Consider the following 20,817-nt stretch of genomic DNA (forward strand, 5'->3'; position numbering starts at 1 on the left):
CATTGAAAATGAATGGAGGAGAGGCAATGTCGCCTCCCGTGTGTCGAGCCCATAAGAAGGAAACCAGCTTTGCAGCGTCACTGAAAGAAACGGAGCGAACCGCGACGGGAGAGCAAGAACCGAAAGGAGGAGATGATCTGATCATCTTCATCAGCAGCTTTTATAAAGTTATGGAAACGTCACAATTAAAATCCACCTGGTTGGTCAGGTGTCCCAGAAGGCTGTTTCTGTAGATGGTGACATGAGAAGGGACAGATTACAGTCACACTGGTTTTTATTTGAACACTCAACTGTTAACTAAATGATTCAGCTTCATTCCAGCATTATTTATACGTACAATAAATATTTATTTAGCTGAAAATATAATGTTATCAGTGCAGAATTTTATTAGTTGACTTTTTGTAATGAAATGTTTAGATTTAACCTTTTATCTGGCTTATTGATCTTCATAATGCTGGTAGAAATGTAGCTACAGCTGTGAAGTAGCCTATGAGTGTTATTTTATGATACCTAGTATTTATTTTACTGTATCCCGTTCTCTGGACCAGAGCGTAGACCTGTGGTCACAGACAGGCTGCAGTCATTAAACTGGTTAACATGAGGTCAGGGGTCACACTGTTTTCTGAGTGTTTGCAACACAGTTCTGAGTTTAAATACCAGTAGTTCTTTTGACATAGTTTGCTCAAGTCATTTAGAAGTTCCTGTTTAGTAATAAATGTAAAGAAAATTCAAATCTGTTTTTTTTTTCATTTAAGCTGCAGTTTTACAGACTTTAATAAAGATAAACACAAATACAAACTAGACACTGAAAGCTGAGGTTGTTCTGGAAAAAGGAGCAGAGTTACAAACATTTTACACTTTTATTACAATTTTAAAGCCATAAAACAAAGCAAAATACCTGTTATATTTATGGTCATAAGAGGGTTAAACGTGATAAATTTTCTGCCTCCCACAAAGAGATGGTAAAAGTGAATGTGAGCATAATTATATACGTTTTATTACTTTATTATGTATTTTTTATTATTGACTATTACTCCTAAGGGTTCAGATGAAGGCAACTGGACTTCTTTGGTTTCTTTAAAACATTTCACTTCTCCTCTGAGGAGCTTTGTCAGTTCTAACTGGAATATGGGAGAGTCAAGCTCATAAGCTGTAGCTGTCTGTTGTTATTTAAAGAGCAGAAACTACTCTGATTACCCCACCTCTCCATCTCCTGATGAGTCATTAGCCTCTATTGATGGTGAGTCATCGTGTTGATTACATGCAGGAAGATGTGACCTAGACTGAAACTGAATGAGATTCAAAAAAAAGTTCTAATCTTTTAAACAACGCTGTTGGTCCTCTTGGTCCTTGTTCTGGTTTTCTAAAACCCTGTGTTAAAAACCTTGGTGTGTTTTTAGATGGTTCTTTTAATCTTTACAGACAGGTGAGTGCAGTGGTCCAATCAGGTTTTTATCATTTAAGGCAGATAGCAAAGGTGAAGCCATGCCTTCCTGCTAATGTCCTCGAACATGTCATCCACCTGTTCGTGTCTTGCCGATTGGACTACTGTAACTCCCTGTATTCTGGCCTGGACCAGTCCTCCCCACACCGACTTCAGCTGGTCCAAAATGCAGCGGCTCGCTTGCTGACTGGAACCAGCAAGTGGGATCACATAACCCCGGTTCTGGCGTCTGTCCATTGGCTTCCTGTCTCTTACAGGATCCGTTTCAAAATTTTACTTTTTGTTTTTAAATCCCTTCATGGCCTGGCCCCAGTTTACATCTCTGAGCTGCTGTCCGCTTACGTCCCTGCCAGAACCATGAGGTCCAGCTCTCAAGCTCTTTTAACAGTTCCAAAAACCTGCCACAAGACTCGCGGTGACAGAGCGTTCTCTGTGGTTGGGCCCAAACTGTGGAACAAGCTACCTCTCAACATCAGGACCACACAGAGTCTAGAGCATTTTATATCCCTTCTTAGGACACAATTTTTTTTAGTGGCTTTTAATGCAGGTTGACTTGAGCATCTTAATAGTTTTTAACAGTTTTTATCATAGATTGTGACTGTTGTGTGCTCATCTTATTTTAGGTTTTTATTGTTGATTTGTTGTATCTTGATTTGTTTTACCTTGTACAGCGCTTTGGTGTAGCTTTGCTGCTGTAAATGCGTTCTGTTAGTAAAATTGACCTTGACCTTGACCAATGCTGCATTATTGGTACTGGAAAGGTGAAATCTAAGCCCCGCCCCTATTTAAAGTGGAGGTTTCACGTTTTTACATAGATAGCTTATTTTACTCCTCTCTCAAATCATCTATCTTCTCTGTCCAGAATGTGGACTTTGTCATCTTCAAAGATGTGTCCCTTGTCCTTCAGGTGAAGGTGGACTGCAGAGTTTTGACCTGAAGAGGTGGCTCTCCTGTGTTGTGTTATGTTCTTGTGTGATTGTTGTTTAGTTTCTCTAATGTAAACATCTGGACAGTGCTCCTACACTGGACTGCATAAATGACCCCACTGAGCTTCTGTTTGGGTGTTTTGTCTTCTGGATGGACCAGGTTCTGTCTGAGGGTGTTGTTGGGTTTAAAGTTTACCGGGATTTTGTGTTTGGAGAAGATTCTTCTAAGTTTCTCTGAGACTCCTGCCACGTATGTGATGATGGTGCCTTTGTGTAAAGGGTGTTGTTGTTAGGTTGGTAGCAGAGCTCTCATGTTTAGTGTTAAGTTCAGTGAAATCATGGAATGGGATCAAGAATTTTCTACTGACAGGAAAAAGATCTCAGCTAACATAGCTGTAGATCACACTGGATAAGTCTCTGTGGTTGCATTTATTTTACATTTATTTTACTACCTCTTACTAGAGCTGTCTTTAGTAATCACAAAATATCTTTGGTTGTACACCTGTGCAATAGCAATACAGTATCTTGATTCCTGTTAAATGTACTTCCTGAATGAGTGACCTTTTCAGGCTAAAATAACAAAATGACAAATACAGACAGAAGGATGACTTATTTCTTATTTTATAATGTGTTGCATCACCACCTGGTATCAGAACAGGACTCAGTATTGGAAGATAATCAAAAATCAAACAACTTGGACTCGGATCAGGGGCAAAAATGTGGTTGTAACATCTCTAGATATAAGTCAGCTTTAAAAACTAAAACTATTATTTATGAACTAACATTAACACTAATGACACTAATTTATATATTTTTATTATGTTGTTTGAACCCAAGGGTCTCATTATCTGAATTTTCTAACTTATTGGATTGCTCTATAAGTGCCCCTTTTTTTACTTTGAGCACCCGCCCCGTCAAAGGTCTCTGCACGGCCCTGATGATCAGTCTGATTGGTCTTTGAATATTTTATTTAATATTACTTTAGGTTCTTTGGACTATACAGGGAACACACACTTCATAGTAATTCAGACAGAGTCAAGGATATAGTTTATAAACATGAATTTAATTCCATATTTCTAAACTAATGATTATACATGAGAAGTTATGAATTAAATGATGGTTGGACAAAATAACAGACAATGAATGAAATGATGGGATGTAAGCTCGATGTTCTAGCAAAACCTTATTAAGTATCTGAGAGATTGCGTGATGTCTGGGTTTTAAAATCAGTTTAACTGTATGGTTTAACAAACTGGAGATTATTCAGAAAACCATCCTATGACATTGTGCAAATCTACAAACTCTTTGTGTTGAAGGCCCTTGTAAGATCCAGGGGGTCAAGAGGTCAGAATGGACAAACTGTCAGTGGCGTGGACCTCTTGGTACCGGAACCCGTAGTTCAGCTCCGAGAGTACGACCCAGAGAAGGGGCTGGGGCTTTTCTGGTCGCAGTCTCCTTGGGGTCCCTGCGCTCTGGGACAGCTCCTGGATCTCTGGGACTTGGAGCTCCCGCCATCTCCTACACATCTTTGGGGGGCAGATCTGTGGCCCCTCACACTCTCTATTGGACGCTCCTATAGATAAACCTTACATATACAAGCGTGTGTACGCACACAGGTGCTCACATGGTGCTCTCATAAGTATGGACTTGGGCACGTTCAACACATGTCTTAAGGCTGTGGTTGGCACTAAATGCACTGTGACTTATTATCGTGTGATTGTTCAGTTAAACAATGTTGATTTTATTTTTCCTCATCAGGTTGACGCAGTGATAGTTTGCTCTTGTTGTGTTGTTCTGTGCCCCCTTCTTTTTTTTGTTTGTTTTTCTCTTCCTGCACGACTAGAAGCAGACTCTTGTTCATTTATTGTTCATTTTTGTGGACCCCCCCCCCCCCCCCTTCCTTTTGTTTCTTCTTTTCTCTTTCACCTCTGTCTCCATGTCTGGTCAGAATTATAAAGCATTCAAAAAACAATAACAATAAATTTTTAAGTACCAGGCGTGACATTAAAGCAGACGCTTTGATGCACCTGAGAGTAAATCTGTAAGGCTTGTCACTAGCATTCAGACATCAATTCTGTTTGCTTCACAGCCAGACAGGACACGGTAAAAAATAAATAAATGAAGGAAGCTGGCGTATCTATTTTGCATCTGATACCACCCGCAAGCATTGCAAAGAGGCTTTGACCTTGGGGTCAAAAGAGAGGATGGTCCCAAGTGCTTTGCTCACCTGGTCGACCGAACCGGGAAGCGGTGGAGAACTGGCTAAATCAGGAAGCGACCTAGCCTTTATTAACTACTGTTGACAAATTTAGACAAATCAGAATTTGACAAGTTTAAAGGCGTCACCAAAATACCTCAAGAAATCACTCCTTCCCTCAGATTCTTAGAGTGAAGCAAACATGTTTTAACCATTAATGATATATGGTGACATTACTGTGTTCATACTGATAAATTATATGAGCCTTATTGAAAAGAGCTGGAGCAGGTGCTGAGATTGATTTTGATTCCATGACACAATATAAGAAGAATGTGGTCCCTAATTTAGGGGTTAAGATTGATTGGTTGTTGCCAAGAGTGTTACAACCACTTGTTAGGTTTCCTTTTCACACATCACTATTTTTGTATGGATAAATGAAACCATTATTTAAAGCCCCAGTGTGTAAAACTATTTGAATCTTTAGGGTTACGCAGTTCCGAGTAAGTATTGCAGCTACAGTACCCCACACCCATTAAAAAAAGGCAATATGCCATTGAGGTGGTGCGCGTACGGCTGTAGGGGAGAGGGAGACACTGTAGCATTGACAGTTACTTCGGGGATCCTCACAGAAAACACAACACACAAGCTTTCAGCCGTCTGCATATTTTATTTTACTGTTTCTGCTACTTCCTGCAGTTGGCATCTCTCTCAGGAAAATGAGAACCCTCTGTCCTTGACCTGTGAATATTTGTAGAACAGGTCCAGTCAGTCATTGGCTGCATCTGCGTCTTTTCACTCCACTGCTGTCACTTCAGCTGGGTCTTCTGCTACTGCTGTACACCCGTCTCTGTCTCACCCTGCAGCCATTCGCTCACCGCCACAGTCATCAACGACTTCCAGCTTTCAATCGAGCTATCACATGCAGTTGAAGCAAGACAAGCAATCCAAAGGGAAGGAACAGAATATCCCTAAACCAGCAAGGCTGCCACAGTTTTTCCATCCCCACATAATGTTTAGAAGGAGGCAAACCTTCATGTAAAAGCACAGTAGAGAAACACAGAGCATGCTACTGTACTTCAAGACACATGACTATGGAACAGTCATTGCAGAACAAAGGCGCTCATGTCTTAGGTGAACTCTTGTAACATAACCGGTGGTTGATAAATAATAATCCATCACTAAATTGAAGAAAATCTATCTCAAGGTCTGTCAGGACTGGGCTTTTTTACACGCTGTATACATTGTTTTCAGGTAAGTGGCAGAGGGACAAATAATGCTTAAATAGACTAGAAGTGTTTTCCATCCTTCTATTATTTATTTAATATTGTTTGTTCACTTTATGCTTCAATAGGGACTAAAGTGTGCTTGGCCGAGTGGTTGACCTCCCAAACATTGATTTTCTGCAGAATGTTGTACAGATTAAATATAAATATTAAATATAATAAATAATCAAATATGGTACCACTTTATTTATGTCCATGCTTAATTTTTGAGTGTGTTTTTTAAAGGTTCAGATCTTTATTTATTTTCTTTGTTATTTTTCAATGGTGCCCGTTCCCCAGCGTTTCCTGACGTAGTTCAGGTGGTAGAGCGGATTGCCTCATGATCGGAGGGTCATGGGTTCGATTCCAGCTCCCGCCAGGGGTTTCCTGCTGTTGGGTCCTTGGGCAAGACACTTCACCCAACTTGCCTGTGTTAGTGGTGGTCAGAGGGGCCGACGGCGCCAAATGGCAGCCTCGCCTCTGTCAGACCTCCCCAGGGCGGCTGTGGCTACAAGTAGCTTACCATCACTAGCAGTGTGTGAATGTGAGAGTGTGTGAAAGCGTCTTTGGGTGTCTAGAAAAGTGCTATATAAGTTCAATGCATTATTATTATTATTATTATTATTATTATTATTTATACACATGTATACAGACAGATGACAAGGCCAGTCAATAATGCTGTACATGCTTCCCCTTTGATTATAGGATGTTGTATACGGTTACTTGAGAAAACGTTTGTACAACAGAGGAGAAATCGTTAAGGGAATGAATTTGAATTGATTTTTCTTTTCCATCTAAAGTAATTTCTCTTGGTGTTTTTGCACGGTACTCTCACTCTGTGTGATATCTGCATTTATCAGGGTTTTTTCTAAAAATTTCGCTGTTCCATTTATCATCCACCCCTCTCTGCTCCTGTGTTTGTTCTTGGACTGACTCCTGCAGTTATTCAAGGAGGAGCTCACTCAGGTGAAGGAGGGCATGAAACAGATCAATGAATTAGCTCACCAGCTGGCCATCTCCGACGTCCATTTGTCGATGGAGAACGCTCGTGCCCTGGAGCATCTCAACAGCAGATGGAAAGTGCTTCAGGTAGAGTTTTTGCCAGCTTTGTGATTTCCGTTTCATTTCTACTCAGTTATGTGAAAACTTCTTAAGCAGTCTTTTTTTAGAATCAACATCACTGTATTTCGGCAGACTGAAAGATGTGTTTGTAACAACAAATGTTTGTAAGGAAGGTCTTGCTTAAACAAGACAAGATTGTTCATTGTGATTCTGACCTTGTGCAATCATCTAATCACAAAAGTTTTTTCCCCCCACTCTGAAATCTTGACATCCTTCATCAAATCAAGAGTATTATATTGTGTCTAGTCCTGGTCCTGGAGGACCGCTTTCCTGCACCCCTATATGTTTGGTTTCTGCTGCAACCTACTTTGTATTGGTGGGTGATTCCGATTGTAGACCAGCTCTGCCCATTCTGACCATTTTAAGAATGCAAATGATTACTAGGGACAGCAGCAGCTCAGGAGGTAGAACAGGTTGTCCAGTAAACGAAAGGTTGCAGATTCAATCTTGGCTCCGACCAAAGAATGCTGCTGTTATGTCCTTGGTGTAACCGGATTACAGGATACAATAAGATAATTAAAAGAAAAAATAAACAAATGGGCCAATAATTAGGTTCGGGGAGAATTGGAGGTTGTTTAAGAATGACTGGAGTCACGGGTATAGCATGAAACGGTTTATATACTAAATTTTAATAATAATGGGAAATATAACACATAAAGATAACACACAAAAACAGATGAAAACAATCGACAATAGTAAAATGGTCGGTATGAGATTTGATCATATGAGTCACAAGTCAGCCGGCGTCAAGTCAAATCCCCACGCTTGGGGTGAAAGTCAGAGTCCGGTGGTGCGATTTTTTCCTACCGCACCGTTGAGATTGTTCACAGAAGAGAGCAGTCTGCTCTTCAGTTACTTGAGATGTCCTGGTTCGTTCAGTGGTTAAGGCTCGCCATCTCCCTCGTCAGGAAGAAATCCAGTTCTCGTTCCAAGTGAGTGATCATAGGAGTCGGGATCAAACCCAAGGAAAAAAAAAAAACCCAGCCTGTAAACAACAGGACTGTTAGCGAGTTGGCATCGACCCTTCTCGTCACATCACAGCATAAAGTCTTACAGACTTAAACAAATGCTTCACTCTATTGGCATAGCCAATCATGTTTGGGTTCACAGTTCAACTAACATAACATCAATTTGATTGTCTATTAAAATAATTCTCAGTAGCTCTGGAAATATAATTACATATGACAACAATTGTTCAGCTCAATAGGCTCAGTTAGATTCTATTACTCTACACTATTCAACAAGAAATACATTCATGACAACAAGGATACATTTAGTTGTGTTTCTATACAGCATTGTGACACCTTGTATATCTGTAACACAATAAATAAATAAATAAATAAATAAATAAATAAATAAATAAATAAATAAATAAATAAAATGTTCTATAACAAAATTCAACAAAATATAAATTCTGGTCCTTTGGTCCACCTTTGTAAAATAATTCCTCCCTAATCAGTTAGCTTTTATTTATTTTTATTTATCTATTTTTTTTATTATTAAATGTTTGGTTAAGGGACGCATTGCTAATTCTATGGCGTTAGCTATAACGCCCTTGAGGACCTTGTACATCTAGGCCGTACCACCATTAACTGGCGGTTTGAGCCGTTAACTCCTGGGAATCCCATATGCCCTACCGCCGTTAACTGGCGGTTTGAGCCGTTAACTCCTATATGCCCTACCACCGTTAACTGGTAGTTTGAGATGTTAACTCCTGGGATCTAACGTCTAGCAGCCCACTGCTGTCACCTCGGTTGCTGTAATTAGCTTTTTGAATTTAATAATTTACTGAATTTAATCTCATTCACTCACCAACGCGCTCCAACGGTTCCCTCCTACAGAGGATTGGTTCACTCTGTCGTCTCCACACAAATCTATAAGAATGGAATTAATTTGATAAGCTATTTAAGTTTCCTTTTTTTTTTTAAGTTGCATCGTTAGCTTTTTCTCTTCTTTTTTCTTTACTCACCGCGTTGGTTCCAAGTTCCTAGCTCTTATTAGAAGGAGTCAAGTCCGCCTCTCCCTCTATCTATGCGGCACCCAAATCAGGGTTCTTCACGGCCTCGACCGTTGTTTTTTTTTCTCTCTCTCTCTCTCTCTAACCGCTCAGTCTTTGCTTTCTGTATCTGCGTGCTGCACAGCCGTTTGTCTCTCCTCTCGCTCAGCTGCGTCGCACGGTTTTATTTCGCGGAGGCGGGACTTATGTCTCTCAGCCAATGAAATTTCAGATTCCCACCTGGACCAATAGTATACAGCTTTCCTCTTCTGTTTCTGTTAGGGATGTTCAAGATTCTTGTTTTAACCGATGTTTAATATTAAACTCGTTATTTTAGTTATTCACCCTTCCAATAATTCATTATGAAATTATCTATTAGTTAATTAGATATCTATTAATTAGTATTGTTAATTTCCTTAATTTATATTTTATATTTTATCTAAATTGAGGATGGATCATATTAGTAAGCCAATTAGTTAATACCTCATTAAGGTTCTAGCTTCTGGGTTACATCCTCCCCCATTAAATATCATGCACGTCCCTGTGCATTGTTTCTACGGGGTACACAACTTCTTGAGTAAGAGAGTCAATAAAAGCTTTATTAAGTCCTTGGAAAAGGGACCTAACTACGGTCACTAGTGGATTGCCCAATTGAGAGTAAGTTAGTCTTTGAGGAGGCTGACTACTTCGTTCAGATCTCCTGACATACATCTCTGGTTGCACAGTATCATGCTCATCCGTTTCGGTTTGATTCTCAACTGAGACAGGACGAAGTGAGCTCTCTGTTTCCGACAGAGCTGATGAGCTATTCTCTAAGACTTTGGTCTTTTCAGATGTATGTGTCTGATCGTGTATGATGGGTTCAAAACTTACATCACGTTGCTGCGACTTTAGGACACCATCCAATTGAGGTAGGTTTGTGTTAGTTTCATCCCCCGTTTCTACGTCAGGTAAGTATACTTCGTTTTTTTTTCGTTTTTTCAGGTAAGTATGTTGCTGCTTCTTTCACTCTTTCAGGTAAGAATGTCGCAGTTTCACTCATTCTGTCAGGTAAGAATGTTTCGGTGTTGATGCCTTTGTCAAGTAAGGGCAATTCAGCATTTTCATTACCAGCTAAGGTTGGTTCCTTGCGATCCCCTGTGTGTAAGGATAGTGTGTTTTGTTGTTGAATATTATTTACCGGTCCTGAATCTGCTATGAGTTCCCTATTTGGCAAGGTGACCGCTATTTGATAGGATGGTCGGTTTAGCACTTGTGGAAGATCAGAGTAATAAAACTCATCTACCTCTTCGTCAAGTGGCTCATCTGGGTCAGGTTCTAAGGCTGAACTCTGTCTTGTATGAGGTCTGCTAGGTTTCGTAACGCGTTCTGTTTCATTTTCTAATGAAGAGAGAAAACCACAAGGCAGTAAAAGATCTCTGTGGAGTGTTCTGTTGGGTCCTTCTCCGTTCTCTGGTTTTACAGTGTATACTGGCAAGTTTTCCATCTGTTTGAGAACTATATACACTGTTTGCTCCCATTTGTCTGCTAATTTATGCTTTTCTCTTAAGCGAAGATTTCGGACTAAAACACGATCTCCCACACCTAGTGTGGACTCACGAATGTTTCTGTCGAACCGTTCTTTGTTCTTCCTCGCTGTTTTTTGAGAGTTTTTTATGACAATGTCATAACTCTGTTCCAGATGACTCTTCAGTTCTTTAACATACTGAGAATGAGTTATAGAGGGCTTGTTCAAATGCGGTAACCCAAAGGCAATATCTATAGGCAACCGAGGCTGCCTACCGAACATTAGCTCGTAGGGAGAGTATCCCGTCACGTCATTTTTTGTACAATTGTACGAGTGAGTAAGTGGTTTTACAAAATCGCGCCAGTGATGTTTCTCAGTGGCTTGTAAAGTTCCCAACATGCTGAGTAATGTACGATTGTACCGTTCAACGGGGTTGCCACGAGGGTGATAAGGGCTCGTTCTGACTTTACGGATACCAAGTAAAGAACAAAGTTCCTTGATTGTACGTGATTCGAAATCCCGTCCCTGATCACTATGAAGACGCTCAGGAAACCCGTAGTGGACTAAAAAATGTTCCCACAGGTTCTTCGCGACGGTGGTGGCTTTCTGATCTTTGGTTGGGATGGACACTGCATACTTTGTAAAATGGTCTGTAATCACTAAGACATCTTTAGTGTTCTTACTGTCTGGTTCTATGGAGAGAAAATCCATGCAAACTAACTCCATAGGTCTGGTGGTGGTAATACTCACCATTGGAGCAGCTTTGTCAGGGAGGGCCTTCCGACGGATACATCTTTCGCAAGTTTTAACTTTGATTTCGATATCACTAGCCATTCTTGGCCAGTAAAAACGGGACCGAATGAGATCTGTCGTACGTTCAACCCCAAGATGCCCCATATCATCATGTAGGCTTTGCATGACTGTTGAACGTAATGAATCAGGCAAGACTAACTGCAATGATGTCTCTGGTCCTAATTGGCGTCTCCGGTACAGTAAATCATTTTGAAACTCAAACCGTTTCCACTCTCTCAAAAGGTTAAGAACCACCGGGGGTTCTGCAATAGTATCAGTTGGCGGTTTATTGTCAGTCATAAGCAGCTGAATGACTCGGCCAATGGTTGGATCTTTCCTCTGCAAGGAGACAAGGTCAGCATGGTTATACTTGGGCACAGCAAAGAAACTGTCACTATTGTCTTCCAACTGGAATAGGTCTGGAATGGCCGCTGCAGACATGGCAAGTGACTGAACTAAACCACAAGGAGAATCAGTCTCATCCAAGACCATGTGCTTTTGGCATGTTGCCTTCACTGCTTCGGCTTGAAGTTGAAGCTCGACTTCTTTGACAGAGGATAAAAGATGAGATCGGAACTCATCTAGTCGTTGGCATTCCTCAGTGAATTTTGAGTTGTCTTCAGGTTTATCATGCAGCCTCCTAGACAGGCCATCCGCGTCAACGTTCTGTGTACCTGCACGGTATCTGATGTCAAAATTATAGGTGGACAACGCAGCTAGCCAACGATAGCTCGTTGCATCGAGTTTTGCCGTTGTTAAGAGGTAAGTTAACGGATTATTATCAGTAATGACAGTGAATGTGTTCCCATACAAATAGTCATGAAACTTATCTGTTATGGCCCACTTTAAGGCTAGAAACTCCAACTTGTGCGCAGGGTACCTAGTTTCACTAGAGCTTAAACCGCGACTTGCATAAGCGATTACCTGTGTGACACCGTTTTGCACTTGGTATAGCGCTGCACCGAGTCCGGTCGTACTAGCATCTGTGTGTACTAGATATGGGAGTTTTGCGTCAGCGTAGCCAAGAACTGGCGAAGTGGTAAGTTTTTCAATAATAGTTTGAAAGGACTTCTCACAGTCTTGGCTCCAACGATTCCCAAAGGGTTCTTTGGGGTTCAAGTACTTTGATCTACATGGTGGTGTTTTAAAGTTTTTCCGTTTGGGTGGATAACCAGCCGTGAGAGATGTTAGTGGCTTGACAATATTTGAGTAATCTTTAACGAAGCGTCGGTAATAACCGGTAAATCCTAAGAAAGATTGGAGTTCCTTCAAAGTCTGAGGCTTCGGCCATGTTTTGAGTGCTTCCACCTTATCTGGATCGGTTTTTATGCCATCTCGAGATACTATATGTCCAAGATAACGCACAGATGTCTGGAAAAAACGACACTTATCTGGTGATAGCTTGAGTCCGTATTCTCTAAGCCGTTCAAGAACGTGAGAAAGTCTGGTTTCGTGTTCTTCCAAGGAGTTGGAAAAGACGATCAAGTCGTCTAGGAAAACTAACACTTCCTTCAGATTAATGTCCTTCATACACTTTTCCATAACCCGTTGGAAAGTGCTTGGAGCATTTGTTATTCCTTGTGGCATACGGTTAAATTCATAAAACCCAAACGGGCAAACAAAAGCAGTTTTAGGTTTATCCTTTTCACACATCTCTATTTGATAGTAACCTGACTTGAGGTCCATCACAGAAAACCACTGTGATCCAGCGAGAGCAGAAAAGGACTCCTCCAAGTTAGGCAGGGCATATGCGTCGCGAATGGTTTGCAGATTAAGCTTTCTATAGTCTATACATAGACGTACCTCACCATTCTTTTTCCGAACTACCACTATTGGTGAGGCAAATGGAGACTCCGACTCTCTTATTATACCGGTTTCCAAGAGGGCTTCCAAATGTTTTCTCACGGCTTCATAATCATGTGGATGGATCGGCCGAGATTTCTGTTTGAATGGGGTCTCGTCTTTTAAGTTGATGTGATGTCTTATCTGTTGTGTATGACCAAAATCAAGATCGTGGTGCGAAAACACATCGGAGTAAGTGTTAAGTTTGTTGGTGATCCTCCCTTTCCATTCTTCGGACAAGGGCGAAGTACCGAAGTCAAAACTGAGAGGAGGGTTTGAAGGTGAAGTCTGTTGCTGCGAACTACACGCCGCAAGTACTTTCTGATCACTTTTGTCAGGTTCTGGATATGGCATAACACGATCGGCTTTAACTAACTCAGCGATCACACAGTTAGTGGGTAATGTGATGTCATGGTTAGTTTCGTTTCTTAGTACAACAGGTACTTTGTATGGACCATGTGAAGGTAAGGAAATGAGGCAACAGTCTACAATTATACCCCCTGGTAGAGAACCATTGGTGGGTTGTTCAATGAGTGCATAAGGCTCATGCTTGTTTTGGCTGGGTTGCATAAACCCTTCTAGTAACAGTTTTTTATTTGCAGGGAGAACTTCTTGGGTTCTCCCTCGAAGCTTCACCACACCAACTCGTCCATCTTTGCTTTGTTTTTTTCTGACGGCTAAGGCTTTTAGCACGTGTTGGTACCCATAAGAGAGTGCCTTGGAATCAGGTAAGTTATTGGCAGACAATTGCTCATACAAAGGATCGAGTGTGTTTGTGCCAATGAGTAGTGGTGTATCAGAGTTTGAGCTTATATCCGGAACCACTAACGCAAGGGTAGGTAACTCAAGTCCAGACTGATCGAGCTCTTTTGGAAATGTGACACTTATCTCTATGTATCCTAAATAAGGAACTGCTTGACCGTTTGCGCCCTCGACTTCTAACAGATTACTGATGGGTTTAATTGAGAGGTCAGGTAAGTGTTCTTGGTAAAAAGAATTGGCAATGGTGGTTACCTGGGACCCTGAATCCAGTAAACAATTACATTCAACACTGTTAACTGAGACTGTAGCTGTGCATCGCCCACCCACTAATCTTTTGGGAAGTTTTGGCACTGAATGAGCATGAACTGGCTTGCAAAAAAGTCTCTCTGTCCTTTCCTTAGAGGGACTTGGTTCTACTTTAGCACCTATCTGTCCCACGATAGGAGCTTCTACCGGTTTAAAGGAGGAGACTGAGCAATTGGCTTTGACATCTCCCACTCGCGCTGCTTCTGTCTAAGAGCAAGTCTTTTAGTTGCAACTAGTGCTGGATTTGGCTCGTTGCTACAGCTAGAAGCTATGTGCCCATCTTCTCCGCACTTAAAACAGTATCCAGGCTTTGGTCTGGGCACCACTGCTGTTATCTGCTGAATCTGTTTGGGCTCATCTGGAATTTTAGTCCCCACACGGGGTTTTGACTCTTTTTGAGTTTTCTTTGCCTTTTTATCTGTGTTGTTAACCTTAAGCTGTGCAATTTGGCTCCTGAGCTCAGCGATTTGTTTGCGTAAGTCATCACAGTTATCATCTATTTCCAGTTCACAAGTGTTTTTACTCTGAGAGCATGTTGTTTGCACATTTGAATACACTCTAGTTCGTTGTGCCCCTAAGTGTTGTTTCATGCGTGCTGCTTTAGTAGCCTGTTTGTCTTCTTCAGTGCGCAGTTTGAGGAGAAGTGCTGTAAAATGAGGCGGGTTGTCTTTCTTTTGTTCGAGTTGCAGGTTTGAAATCAGCGAGCTGTCCCAACAGCCTCTGCAAAACTGCTTGAGCAGCTGCTGGTCGGCGTCACTGGAGGAAATTCCATTCCTCTGAATAACTAGGTTTAACAAGGTGTATAACCTCTGAAAGTAATCGGAAGGTTTTTCACCACTGTCCTGGTTTGTGTTTAAGAAGCGAGCAAAGAGCTCGTCGCCGTCTTCGACAGCTGCGTAAGCTGAATCGAGATGTTCAAGGTACGTTTCCGGGTCGGATTTTGGACTAAGAGCTTTAACGATGCTCGCTGCTGGGGCTGACAGACTCTCCACGATTCTTCGTACAATTTGGGACTTGGTGAGTGAAGGATCATTTATGCATAACACTACACTACTACGCCAAGTATCATAGTCAGTTTCAAGAGAAGGGTGTGGAACTCGCCCTGAGAACGGTTTTAGTCTGTATTGTGAACTAGGCGGAGGGATAACCTCACTGCTTTTAACAATGTGTTCCACAATAACTCGCTGAACCTCAGGTGTGTTTAAAAGATTTGGTGGAATGCAAGGGTTTTGTTTTCCAGTCTCTGTAGGTGGACAATTGTCCTTTGAGTTGTTCATATAGTTAACTTCTGGTGTTAAAGGCAGGGAATATGTAACTTGGTCACTATGGAGCATTGGCTCTGGTTCAGTGACTGGTTCAGATGCATGGGTATCCCTTCCTAAAGATTCCCCAATTTTTGCCAGTTCCTCCATTAGAAGGTCTTTAAATGATTGATTGCTACGCGCAGCTATGTCCCTGAGCTCTGACAGATAGGCATCAGTGGCAGATGTGCTAGTTTCTAGACTGTACGCGCTGGCTAGGTCTTGAATATGAAAGAAAACATCTGGGTTCCTAGTACAAGGTTTGTCATAGGGTAAACATTGTTTCTTTAATTCCTTAACAGTGGCTTCATGTTGAAACTCCACAATAATCTGATCACAGTTTGGTAACTTAATGCGCCTGTTAACTGGTCCGAATCCTTCCATAAACCCAAAGACTTCGTTATCAAGGTCTGTATCAGTTAACCCACTGATTAAAACAGCATTTGAAACTTTGACCTTTTCTGTTTTCACAACTTCCATTTTAAAACACTCAAAAGTACCAATAATGCCAAAATGGCAAACCACTGTGACCTCCAGGCACTCTTATGATGTCAGTCAATGGTTAGCTAAGGTAACAACTCTACAATTCTCCTGGCTGGCTCGCCAAGTTTTATGTAACCGGATTACAGGATACAATAAGATAATTAAAAGAAAAAATAAACAAATGGGCCAATAATTAGGTTCGGGGAGAATTGGAGGTTGTTTAAGAATGACTGGAGTCACGGGTATAGCATGAAACGGTTTATATACTAAATTTTAATAATAATGGGAAATATAACACATAAAGATAACACACAAAAACAGATGAAAACAATCGACAATAGTAAAATGGTCGGTATGAGATTTGATCATATGAGTCACAAGTCAGCCGGCGTCAAGTCAAATCCCCACGCTTGGGGTGAAAGTCAGAGTCCGGTGGTGCGATTTTTTCCTACCGCACCGTTGAGATTGTTCACAGAAGAGAGCAGTCTGCTCTTCAGTTACTTGAGATGTCCTGGTTCGTTCAGTGGTTAAGGCTCGCCATCTCCCTCGTCAGGAAGAAATCCAGTTCTCGTTCCAAGTGAGTGATCATAGGAGTCGGGATCAAACCCAAGGAAAAAAAAAAACCCAGCCTGTAAACAACAGGACTGTTAGCGAGTTGGCATCGACCCTTCTCGTCACATCACAGCATAAAGTCTTACAGACTTAAACAAATGCTTCACTCTATTGGCATAGCCAATCATGTTTGGGTTCACAGTTCAACTAACATAACATCAATTTGATTGTCTATTAAAATAATTCTCAGTAGCTCTGGAAATATAATTACATATGACAACAATTGTTCAGCTCAATAGGCTCAGTTAGATTCTATTACTCTACACTATTCAACAAGAAATACATTCATGACAACAAGGATACATTTAGTTGTGTTTCTATACAGCATTGTGACACCTTGTATATCTGTAACACAATAAATAAATAAATAAATAAATAAATAAATAAATAAAATGTTCTATAACAAAATTCAACAAAATATAAATTCTGGTCCTTTGGTCCACCTTTGTAAAATAATTCCTCCCTAATCAGTTAGCTTTTATTTATTTTTATTTATCTATTTTTTTTATTATTAAATGTTTGGTTAAGGGACGCATTGCTAATTCTATGGCGTTAGCTATAACGCCCTTGAGGACCTTGTACATCTAGGCCGTACCACCATTAACTGGCGGTTTGAGCCGTTAACTCCTGGGAATCCCATATGCCCTACCGCCGTTAACTGGCGGTTTGAGCCGTTAACTCCTATATGCCCTACCACCGTTAACTGGTAGTTTGAGATGTTAACTCCTGGGATCTAACGTCTAGCAGCCCACTGCTGTCACCTCGGTTGCTGTAATTAGCTTTTTGAATTTAATAATTTACTGAATTTAATCTCATTCACTCACCAACGCGCTCCAACGGTTCCCTCCTACAGAGGATTGGTTCACTCTGTCGTCTCCACACAAATCTATAAGAATGGAATTAATTTGATAAGCTATTTAAGTTTCCTTTTTTTTTTTAAGTTGCATCGTTAGCTTTTTCTCTTCTTTTTTCTTTACTCACCGCGTTGGTTCCAAGTTCCTAGCTCTTATTAGAAGGAGTCAAGTCCGCCTCTCCCTCTATCTATGCGGCACCCAAATCAGGGTTCTTCACGGCCTCGACCGTTGTTTTTTTTTCTCTCTCTCTCTCTCTCTCTCTAACCGCTCAGTCTTTGCTTTCTGTATCTGCGTGCTGCACAGCCGTTTGTCTCTCCTCTCGCTCAGCTGCGTCGCACGGTTTTATTTCGCGGAGGCGGGACTTATGTCTCTCAGCCAATGAAATTTCAGATTCCCACCTGGACCAATAGTATACAGCTTTCCTCTTCTGTTTCTGTTAGGGATGTTCAAGATTCTTGTTTTAACCGATGTTTAATATTAAACTCGTTATTTTAGTTATTCACCCTTCCAATAATTCATTATGAAATTATCTATTAGTTAATTAGATATCTATTAATTAGTATTGTTAATTTCCTTAATTTATATTTTATATTTTATCTAAATTGAGGATGGATCATATTAGTAAGCCAATTAGTTAATACCTCATTAAGGTTCTAGCTTCTGGGTTACATTGGCAAGACACTTAATCCGCTTTGTCTGCTGGCGGTGGTTGGAGGGACCAGTGGCGCCAGTGCTCTGCAGCCTCGCCTCTGTCAGTGTGCCCCAGAGCAGCTGTGGCTACACCATAGCTCATCCCCACCAGTGTGTGAATGTGTAATTGAGTGATTGTGCTGTGAACCACCTTGGGGGGTTGTAGAACCCTAAGAAGGTGCTATACAAATGCCATTTACTGAATCATCTCTAAAGATAATCTGATCAGATAATCCCACCTTGTGTGGCGTGTTACTAGCTCTATGATATGGACATATGGAACACTCTGATCACACATCAGGGCTTTAAAATACAAATTGTCTTGGTCTGATTTCTGGGGACAAATGAATGTGCTGCCTATTAAATGTGATGTTTTGCCAATCAGAAATTTTGATGGAACTGCAGAGCGCAGTATGCTGCTTTTCCACATGTTTGTTTACTACAAAGTCCCTTCTGACCTCACGAGTTTTCCCGTCTAGTAGGGGAATGTCCGTGAGTGAAAGGCTAACCTCAGACATGTCCAGGGAGGGAGAGAAACGTCATCCTCCTTGTTCTCTGAAATGAGGAGTTCCAAGCTTTCCTCGTTGTCTCTGTAGTCCAACCTCAGCACGTCCTCAACTGAGTGGTTTGGAGCAGCCAGTTCAAGCTGGGAGCCCCAGCTGGGTTCAGCTTGAAGGGCTTGTTTGTTGACGTCCTCAGTTGGCAGCTTAGGAGTTGACAAGCTTGCTTGGCATGGTAGTAGATGATGAAGGCTCTTCATGGTGAAGCAAGTGTAACGTCCAGCAATGGTCAGTTTTAAGTACAGTTTAACCCTTCAACATCTGGTCAAAATAGAGACACAAGACTGCATGTGTTCTCTTTAATCTGCCTGCCTTCATCCCATCAGCTGGAGTTTAGAGCCTCTCTGCAGCTTTGAACACGTGATAACGTATTGTCAACAATGATGTTCTCTCCTTAAGGCCCAAGCTTCTCTCATCGTCCTACAGGATTCTTCATGCCTCTGAATAAGGAACACTCGCAGCTCGGATTAGTTGTTAAATCAAAGAATGATTTCTTAAATTAAATATGAACTTTTAACTTATAAGTTAAATGATCATTAAATAAATGTTTGTTTATTGCTTCTTATAATAATTATAATATAATGAAATGCTTTCATTAATCTGTGCTTGAGTGATTGAAGTTTGAAATGAATGTTATGCTATGATTACACTGATTGATATATGTTTCAGCATGGTGATATGACCAGGTCGTCACCTTTTGCACTCACACAAGGACAATGTAAAGTCAAACGCGTGACACATAGATAGCCCTTTACCCCAGATCAGAGCATCCAGTATCAAAGAAGGCATGTTTCTGAGGTTGTCTTGGTAATACTCCTCAACTTGTCAACCTCTGGTTGGCTACACAAATCATAACATGAGATCATTAAAACCGGATCACTCTGGAGATTCATCAGTTCTTGAGAAAGCTTCAGACCGGCCATCTGAAGCAAAACCTCTCTAACCCATCAAAGCTTTTGACACATCGTCAAAGTCTTTTTGCACCTGCGAAGCTTATACAGCAAACAGTTCCTGCAGAACAAGCTGATATTATTCAGACTCCTTAAGAGTCCCAGACGCGCGGTTCCATCCATCTGTCGTGACCCGAGACATCTCTGGACTGAAGAGTCGGTACTTTGGTATTCTACAGCCCTCGGTGCCAGAGGTCATCTGACCTCTCTGACCTTCTTATCCACGAAGAGGATCTCCGACAACGGGTGAAGTAGACACACAGATAGCATCTGATGCCTTTTGATAATAATCAACTTCTTAGCTTAACGCAAACCAAATTCTTTTACATCCAGAATGCAGCTTTCCTAGATACGGAAGTTCTGATAACATCGCATTCACACATAGGCACCATAAACTACATCCCCATCTTTCAAACTTTTTCAAACTTTATTGATTGATTAGCATTCAAATATCTCAGTGAAAAACTAAATATAAAAGAAATTTTCAAAAAATTACCACAAAGACAAGGCTAATCAAAAGGTATTGGCTGAAGCATTTGCTTATTACGCCAACCCTTCTTACAAAGATCTATTTGCTTGCAGCTCCAGTGTACTGGAGCTGCAAGCAGAAGATGAGACAACGCAAAACAAACAAACACGTAAGCAAACAAACAAACAATACAAAAAACTTTCCACCTTAAGTACTGTAAGTAACTTCATCAAAGCAAAACAGTCAAGAGTTTCAGTATTATTATTTTTGCTCTTTTCATTCTTGATTTTTATATTTTTCTAATACTCTATTTTAAACATGTTTTTAAACAAGGAAAATGAACTACACCTTTTTAAGTCACTGTCATAACTATTCAACAGGTTAACTCCTCTAACAGAAACACATTGCTGCTTTATATTTGTCCTTATTCTGTTTTTGTTAAAGAATTCAGTTCCCCTTAAGTCATATTGGCTCTCTCTGAGTTTAAACAGCTTCTGAGTACTGCGGCAAAGCAAGTTATTTTGTGCTTTATACATTATCTGTGCTATTTTTAATTAAATTAAATCATAAATTTTCAGGGTATTCAGATTAATAAACATAATGTTAGTTGGTTCTATATAGTTAGATTGATTTATAATTCTTATAGCTCTTTTTTGTAACTTGAAAATAGGAAGAGTATTTGTTTTATATGCATTACCCCATATCTCAAGACAATAAGTCATATATGGAAGCAATAGAGTAC

The 20,817-nt window shown here is 40.7% G+C and overlaps 1 protein-coding gene across 5 annotated transcripts in view; it reads left to right on the forward strand.

The window, feature by feature from the left end:
* drp2 (dystrophin related protein 2) overlaps positions 1–20,817 on the forward strand; it is a 525,275-nt gene that overhangs the window by 411,076 nt on the left and 93,382 nt on the right. For all 5 annotated transcript variants that reach the window (XM_015949550.3, XM_070550594.1, XM_070550593.1 and 2 more), the window contains one exon: positions 6,772–6,918. In XM_015949550.3, the coding sequence (XP_015805036.1) occupies positions 6,772–6,918 (147 nt within the window). The remainder of the gene's footprint in view (positions 1–6,771; positions 6,919–20,817) is intronic.

This window comes from Nothobranchius furzeri, chromosome 1, assembly GCF_043380555.1.
Source record: "Nothobranchius furzeri strain GRZ-AD chromosome 1, NfurGRZ-RIMD1, whole genome shotgun sequence".
Lineage (NCBI taxonomy): Eukaryota > Metazoa > Chordata > Actinopteri > Cyprinodontiformes > Nothobranchiidae > Nothobranchius > Nothobranchius furzeri.